The sequence below is a fragment of the Akanthomyces muscarius genome, chromosome 1, assembly GCF_028009165.1.
Source record: "Akanthomyces muscarius strain Ve6 chromosome 1, whole genome shotgun sequence".
Classification (NCBI taxonomy): domain Eukaryota; kingdom Fungi; phylum Ascomycota; class Sordariomycetes; order Hypocreales; family Cordycipitaceae; genus Akanthomyces; species Akanthomyces muscarius.
In genome coordinates, this window is record NC_079241.1 from 1,481,688 (window position 1) to 1,490,278 (window position 8,591).

The 8,591-nt window shown below is 54.1% G+C and overlaps 2 protein-coding genes across 2 annotated transcripts; both read right to left on the reverse strand.

The window, feature by feature from the left end:
- Positions 1 to 1,164: 1,164 nt before the first annotated feature.
- On the reverse strand, positions 1,165 to 1,775 carry LMH87_005450 (uncharacterized protein; the record flags this gene model as incomplete). The annotated part of the gene is made up of 3 exons (XM_056203172.1): positions 1,165 to 1,170; positions 1,230 to 1,528; positions 1,694 to 1,775. The coding sequence occupies 3 exons, from the start codon at positions 1,773 to 1,775 to the stop codon at positions 1,165 to 1,167; spliced, it is 387 nt and encodes a 128-aa protein (XP_056058657.1).
- Positions 1,776 to 5,656: 3,881 nt separating this feature from the next.
- On the reverse strand, positions 5,657 to 6,634 carry LMH87_005451 (uncharacterized protein; the record flags this gene model as incomplete). The annotated part of the gene is made up of 1 exon (XM_056203173.1): positions 5,657 to 6,634. The coding sequence occupies one exon, from the start codon at positions 6,632 to 6,634 to the stop codon at positions 5,657 to 5,659; it is 978 nt and encodes a 325-aa protein (XP_056058658.1).
- Positions 6,635 to 8,591: the final 1,957 nt, after the last annotated feature.

The window sequence follows — 8,591 nt, forward strand, 5'->3', positions numbered from 1 at the left end:
GCGTCCCGCCAACCTCCCAACATCATGCAGCTTTTCAATTGAGTATTTACATTTATACATGCAAGCTCCTTTCCCTTGAAATAATGATTGTTTACAAAATTGACTCAACTTGTCTCGTTCGCCAAGCCGCACACCTAGCTACTGGTCCCTCGTGTTTGCGGCTAACATCGGAGCGTCGCTGGGACACAACCAGTCTTCCATCAGTCATGATGTGCTCATCGTGACCTGCAGGTGAACTCTGACCAGGCTGTTGAATCTACAGATTCGAGATATATATTTACGACACAGTGGAAACGGCAATGCAAAACCCGAGGGGACATAGGAAGCTCTGCGCCGTCCCACGTTGACGAGCAATGCGATGGTCGCGGCCACAACACTGAACCCCAGAATCTCCGAAGCCTGGACTATGAATTGGTCAATGGATCAGATAAGTCAAATGGCTACGATCGGGCGACATGACTAGTCACCAGATAATCGCTGGTGTGCGACGTGCAACTATCTCCGAACCCGACTTTGCAGCTTTACGGAAGCGTCATCCGAAGCAGGAGCTGGCTCCAGCGTAGCTCAATTGATCAGTCACCAGCTATGTTTCGGCATATCGCGTTGCAAGCAGTGACGGCTAATTGAACTTCCAACCTTGACGTGAAGCGTGCTAAGGCGCAGCTTCGGCAAACAGAAATTCACAGAGCTCGCAGCTGCCAACCCCAATCTGAAGAAGACGTTCTGTCCCTGCCAATCGGAGTCGGGACAACGAGATGATTCGGATTTCGTGATTCGAGACTAAGTTTGGTTCGCATTGCTGGAGATGCTTCGGCCGGCAAACGATCGTCACATCATGTTGAACAAAGGTTGAAGATGTATCGATTGTTGTCGACAAAGAAAATTTTATGATCGAGATGATTGACCTTTTATTTTACAGGGTAGTTCCGCATAGGAACTTGTGTGTGGGCTTTCCAAATCTATCACGATCATGTCCTCAGACATGTCCGCCTCCCAAGTGTCTATCCCATCTATAATGCAATTCCGTTTTTTAAACATAGGTGAGTGCCGGTAAAGGAGCTCCGTCGCGAGACCTTCATACCGTACACAGACATCGCTGATCGTCCCCGGATATTAGAGACCCCATCAGTGAAGAGGGATCGACTCAATTGAATGAGAAATTGTTTACGTCTGAAGCAAACGTTAGCCGGCTGTTATGAGGGAATATTCGGCATATCGGTTATACGTACGAACTTGGCCATGAGGGCAACCATGAGATCGAAAAGACCGATGGCCTCGACGAAAGCGAAACCCAGAATGGCGTAGGAGAAGAGCTGGCCACGGAGAGCAGGGTTGCGGGCAACACCGTTGATGAGGGCAGCGAAAACGAGACCAATACCAATACCGGCACCAGTCAGACCAATGGCGGCAGAGCCCATACCAATGTTCTTGGAGACCTCAACGAGGGCGTTGGCCATCTCGGAGGAGTAGGCACGGCGCTGGACCTGGAAAGCGGTACGGGGGACGACCTGAGTGCGCTTAGCGGCACCTGAGACGAGCAATGTCAGTCAATTGGGCCAATGGGAGGCTGATCGAGACGATTGAAGTTGAATCGAAGCCATTGACAACCAGGGAGATCCATTGGGGATGGTTCCGATGATTTCAACAGCCCTCCGATCCAGGAGAAAACTTTTCATCTCGTGGAGCTACGTACCAGAGATGGAGCGCTTGGAAGCAGCGGCGACATTGACGCGGGCGGCAGAGGCCAGGCGGGAGGCGACGAAGCGGGAGGCCATTGTGAAGGTTGGTGAGAGGAGATTGAGGTTTGGTTGAAGGTGAGGTATTGGAGATGGTGCTGAGGTCTGAAAGCAAAAGAGTGGGAGAGAAGGAGTAAAAGTCTGGAGGAAAAGGGAGGAAGAGAAAGGACTGGAGTCAGGTGAGAGAGATCCACTGGGGTTGGGGTCTACGAGTATGCTACGGGACTTTGAGGACTGTGTGTACAATATTATGGCCTGAAAGCAAAGGGGGCCGGGGCGGCCGGGGCAGAGAGGGATATTCTGACGAGAGCAACTACTTGAACGGGGGCCAGCAGGGTGTGTGGGCAGAATTGATGGACGGTGATGGCCTCACGAACCAGGCGTTGATGGTGGATCGGGCAAAGTCGGGTGGGTTTGGGAGGGTGTGAGAGTGGAAACGGCTCAGCCAGCCAGCCCGCTGGGAGGGACGTCGAGAGAGTTTGAGAAGCCCGAGACGTTTGCGTGCTTGGCGGGTGGGCCATGAATCATGAGCACAGCAGAGAGAAAAAAATGAAAGCAAAGGAGGTTACGGGGTGTGCAGATAAGAGGGACGACCAAAGCTTCGCAGCGAGCGAGTTTGTTTGTTGGCCAATACGAAAGCCGAACGGAGAGCAGCCATATCCGAGTTATATGCATGGCACAGGGCGATAACACTACTACAGGTACACTACGGCTTTACCAGTATGTACGATGTGTTCTACCGAGCTCAATGCAGCCTTTGCTCGGCCGGAAACAAATACGCAGCAACAACTCTCAACAGCTCTTCTCTGCTATAATTTTCGTCCTGCAGATGCAAAGAAATGAGCAACGCCACCACACTGTTGTGAACCCATGCGCTACTGGGCGTATTAGGGGGGAGAAAACTTTTTTCCCTCCGTTTTTATGGAATGTCGATGCCGTTGAATTAAGGATGCAACATTTTTTTGCGGCAAAGTCTATCAGATATGCCGCATTAGGACTTATCGGAAGCGCGGCGCAGATTGGCTGCAGAAAACCGACACCAACAGGCCGTATCGGGTTAAGCGCACCAGCGATAAGGCTACAGATTCGGCCTGAGGAAGCGAAACAGAAGAGACTTGCCAGTCTTTGTCCGGAATCACCCTCACAGCGTGCACCCCCCTGAACGCCAGGCTGACGGCAGCACTTTATTACGGCACACTTCAGGGCAGAATGCTCTGAAATTCGCGAGCTTTTGTGGTGCTCCAGCGCAAGGGTGGTATACTGGTAGCTTCAGGTGTCACCTGGCCGGCCAGGCGACCAGGATTGCTGCTGGCCACAAGCAAAACCACTGGTCCCAGTGGAAGCCGGTTTTTACACGTGGGCGCCAACAGCAAATAGCATTACCGTGCTGGTCGCTGGGTGTGGTGATAGCAGGAAAAGTTGGGCCTCTTATCCGCTTGAGAATGTCTCGGGCCACCGTAAGCGGGTCATTGTTGGCCTCAAGCACGACAAAAGCTCGAGCAAGGGGGCGTGCGGCTCTGTTGCTCCCGCTGTCCTGCTCAGAAGCTTCTGGCCTTGTGTGTGTGTGTCGACGTGAGCAAAGAGCGAAAGACTGGATACGATTTGTTCTCGCGGTGGGACAATCCAGGAACGGACAGCAGACTGAAGGTATAAAGGGTGTGGTTTGCCCATTTTCCTCTGGAGCTTGAATGGCAGCGTTTTGGTTCTTGGATCAATGGCATCCTGTCACCAGGTCTCTGTGCAGGGAAGCGACACCATGCTAGGGGCCGGCCTACATACCACCTACACCCGAGGTCGCCGGCTCCCGACCGGAATACCGCCAAGGTTCCGAAGTCAACACATGTAACGATGGTACAAATGCATGCCGGATAGATGCTCTGGTCTTTGGGCTCAGGCAGCTTGTGGTCATGAAGCCAGCGACGCTTTCAACACTCGATTCAGCCATATCATCACCGACTCGCCAACAGGCCAACTCTCTCTCTCCGCCGCAAGCTACACGGTTCTCGTTTCGCCCCCGAGTGTTGGTACCCGCCAGATATGATGCCGGCCGAAAGGCGCCATTTTCGTGGCAATCTCGCAGTGGATCTGGCACAAGCAAAGAAAGGCCTGAGGCTCTGCTCGCCTAGCTTCAGCCTTTGAAACTTGGCTTCGGCCGTGGGCAGCGCTAGCAACGAAGGTGTGTTGCATGCCGTTGTTGGCCACTGCAGCTACATGTCAGTGGCTGGGCTCCCCTGCATCGCGCGCCATTACGTAGCTGGCCGACCCTGTCAGCCACCAGAAGCTCGGCAGGGCAACAAGGCGCAGAAAAATTTTCTGCCTGTCGTTCTAGCGCGTGTTCTTATCCCTTTCGTGCGCGATGCCTATTTTGGCCGAGCTCCTTGCGCTGCCATTCCGAGGCACTAGGCTGCAGCTGTAGCTCGTCTTTGTCCCGGCGCACTGGTGGTACTGGTAATATATTGCCCGTATGCATGGTGGCGCTCCAACGTAAAGCGGCTAAGCTTGACGCAGCTTATGAGAGAGCTTATTTTTTGCTGCATCGCCAGCTTGGCACATGACGACAAGAGCCATTCTGCCATTCTACCAGTACGCATTGATCCAAAGCACTAGAAATTGAAGCCCACCACGTACAAGCTATTATTCGTAGAGTGGACAACCAAAATGGAACAGAGGGCAAGGTTCCATCTTTCTGCTCATATCCGCTCCTTTTCGCTCAAATCATGACAGAAGAATCAGACCCAAGCCAGTGGGGGCCGTGGGCCCATTGCTCGTCCAAGCACCAAAACAAGAATGCACATGGTCCACGGGGCGTGAACGTGTAAGATGATGGTAATATTTTGAAAGAGGAGGATAATGGGGCATGTCATGGTCCTTGGCTCAGGGAATGAGACCGCTATGGGTTCTGCTCTGGCGCCCTGAGCATCATCGATTGACACTGGCAACCAACATGGCCACTGAAAATCGCTGAGAAAAATGACACAATATTTGTCCAAATTGGCGCTCCTCACGAGTACTAAGACTCTCTATTTTTGTCGTTTTTTTCTTTTGCTCCTGATCTCTGGCGTTTTTCTTTGTTTTTTTCAAGTAGTAAGCACTGAGACAGGGGCAAACCCAGGCACCGGGTCGACAGCCGGCACGCCCCGTGGCGCGGTATCGCCGGCGCCAAAAAAGGAATTGCCAGCTGCCAGCTGGCCAGGGCTACGGTAAAAGATACAGGAAAAGGAGGAGGGAACAAGCCAGCAACGCAAGCCTACTGCTACTGCTAGGTCGTTTTCCCTGCGCTGGTGAAATTATAGCACAATAGCGCTGTAATGATCGCTGTATTTCAATCACAATCGCCAGCGCTCGTATTTCAACGGCCCGCGAGAATTATTCGGAGACACACGGCTGCGTGGGTACTCCCTTGAGTTTTTTACACGCCCCCCTGTGAGGAAATAGGGCTCCATTCGGAACAGTGGGCTTGTTCATCTGTGAGAGGAAGGTCGGACAAAGTGAAGCTCGGCTTTGCTTGATCGGTGCGCTTCCCGACCAGGGGAGCTCCGGTGAGCTTGGGAGCTCCGAGCTTCAACGAGCTACCCTGTAGGACTTGCTGTGTGTTGAAGACGCGCCGCCTTGGCCATAGATTGGTTCAATTGACGCTTCTGGTGTCAGTTGGCTTCTAGAAGCAAACATTGAGCGCAAGGTGGGCTTTCAAGCACTTCAACTCTGTGTTGTGTTGAACAATTGTTGCTAAAAGTGCGAGGCGCAACGCACGTGCGGCCGCTGGACCTATGAGAAGCATCGCCAACACATCGCAGTAGTCGGACGCTGCACTAAGCATGACACATACGACAGACAAGATGGGTACAAAAGCCCGGGGCATATTGCCGGGTTATCACAAACACAGATATATATACAGAGGCCAACTATTCAAACCCCCATAATCACGGCGGCGGCGCTCTCACACCACGCAGCCGCTGCGTCTCCCGCGCCGCCTGCCCCCCGTCATCCTCTGGCAGGCCCTCTGGCGCATCATACCTGCCCGGCCGGTAGCGATAGGCCACATTCTCCCTGTCGCGCACAAACGAGTCGATGCGCTCCTCGCGCGAGCGTCCCGCGGCGGCGCTCGTGGTGCGCTGCATGGCGCGCCCGATGTCGGCGTTGCGGTCCTCGACAAACTCGACGTACTGCTCGCCGACGGCCATGGCGCGGTTCTTCTGCGCCATGGCGCCCACGAAGCACATGGCCACGACGAGCGTCGCGAAGAGGCCGTTGCTCATGTACACGGGCCTGGGGGGGTCGCCGCCGTACTGCCGCCGGCGCTGCTCGTGGTGCCACGCCTCCCAGTCCTCCCAGGTGGCGTTGCGCGCGGGGCTGTTGGGCTGGTGCCGCCAGTCGCGGTCGCGCTCGCGCAGGTTGGGCGCGTGGCCGCGGGTCCAGCCGGCGCCGTGGAGGTCGTAGAGCTGCCGCTTGGAAGGGTCGCTGAGGAGGTCGTTGGCGGCGACGACGAGACGGTAGCGCTCGGTGCGGGCGGCGCGCGAGAGCGAGGAGAAGGAGGAGGAGGAGGAGGAGGCGGTGGTGGTGGTGGTCGGAGGCGTCATGTCGGGGTGGTAGAGCTTGACGAGCTGGTGGAAACGGCGCTTGGTGTAGGGCTCACGCCAGCTCATGCCGAATATCTCGTAGGGCGTCGGGTTCGGCGAGCTAGGCCATGATGGCGGCGGTGAAGCGTCATCGGAAGACGAGGATGAGGATGCTGTGGCGTAGGTTCGACGGCTCCTCCTGCTGCTGTGGCGGTTGGCTGCCGTTGATGTGAAGCGTAGAGGCTGTAGACGGCTCGTGCAGTATATCGATGCTGTGGGTTTGTAAAGAGAGGCACGGCAGGCCGAGCACAGAGCCGCCATGGTGGACGACTTGCTCGCCATGCTTTTCGAGATGGGGGGCTCGTGACAACACCGGAGTCGGCGGATATTGTACTTCACTGGCGGAAAATGCGGGTAAAGCACCCGTCTCCGGGCGCGACAGAGGGCTCCCTTTGACGTAAAGCCGGGCGGGAAGAATCAACAACAAAAGTGTAGGGGCTGATGGAGTCGGGTAGAAGGAGGTGGCGTTCGTTTATGCTCGTTCTGAGAAGTGGCGAGAATGGGCACACGATAGAGAGAGAGAGAGAGAGAGAGGAGAGGCAGCGCTCTTCCCCACTCGGCCGTTCGGGCTTGGTGGAGCCGCCGCCCGGTCGAGCATATCACGACCCGATTGCGGGGAGACGACGGCTCGCGTACGATCGTAAAGTAAAATTTCTATACGGAAGCGATTGTGCATGAATACCTCGAGAGCTTGCAGTCGCCCCGGCTCGGTACTTATTTATGTGGCCGCTGGAACTGTGAAGAACATGGCATCCCAATCTGCCCATTTACAATGCCTACGACAAGTGTGATAGCTATGCTACTGTGACTATGCTGCAGCGCGGAATTGACAGGGAAAACTCTGTCTTTCAAGTCTGTCAAGTTAAAAGGATCGAATTCGGCGACGTCGGGCTGTATCAGTTTTTGTTCTCTTTGGACCGCAACCCACAGCCGGACCATCATCTATGACGCGCTTGCATCATGCGCTGCAGTCGCAGTAAATCTGGACTGGCCCGCCGCTCCAATTGGATATGGATCTTGGGCCATTGTATGATAAGAAGCTCTACTTATCTTAGAAATGACAGGGCTTAGTTATACCCTGTTTGATACTACAATCAAGGTCAATTCTCTTTCAAAGCGCCAAGACTGTGTGCTTCCTATGGTGGTGGGGTCACCACAAGACATAAGCTGGTCTGCAAAGACAATAAGTCGATGCTTACTACAGCAATCGCATCGCCTGCAGGGGTCTTCTCGATTAATGTTACAATTTGTTTTAGCGGACTCTCGGGTCATAACGGTGCAATTTATTCCTGCGTCAATTCAGATCTGGGCTGCGTGTAGTAAGCCGACTGCCTCGCAATTTTCAGAGACAACAGTGTACGTCAACATGTATCACAATCAAGTGTTTTATTGCCAATTCTGCCTACTTGCGCATATTTAGTTCTCTTTTTTGGCATCTTGTTCCATTGTGGTCGGATGTGCGGATGTCTTCCCCGCCCCCAATCGTCAGTCAGCGAAACCCGGTAAGACAGACAGACAGACAGACAGACAGACAGCGCGCGCGCCATCCCGCTTCGTACCGTCTCACTCTCTCACCCACAAAGATGGGCGAATCGACAAAGGGATGTGATGTTAAGCCGGTTCCCCCCCCCAAGATCCATCTACCCCGCACCGTTCACACGGACGAACTCCGAGAAAGAAAAGTACAAAAGAGCAAATCTGCAGGCACGCGGGGGTCGCCTGATTACCTGTGATTACTCGCAGGACATTTTCGACAATGTAACCCTCTTATGACAGCCCGATGACGGCGGCCGACTCATCAGCCCCCAAGACGACGAGGCTCCGAGACACATAGCTTGGCCCAGTCGGGGTCGGAAATATCAGCCCGCGGCCAAATCTGCATGCTCTTTTTTCTTTGTCTCGGCACGGTCCTTGGTGTGTTTATTTTTATAGTATCCCGAGGCCCGCCTACCGACCCGATTCGTTACGACCGGGGATAGACCCCCCTTCTCTTCCACTGCCCTGTTCGTGAGATATAGTAATCTTGCATCTGAGGCTACAGCTTTGGCCGGTGTTTTGTTTTACAAGGTGCTTATATAGCGTGAGCCAAGCTAAAAAAAAACGGCCATCAGAGGACAGCTATGAGCAGACAGCTGGAAGACTGATTTCTTCTACATACATACTATCCCCGCCCTTTGAGAATTGCCCGTGCCGCATCTGCAAGCGCGTGAATTTTTATTATTTTTATTATTTACAAAAC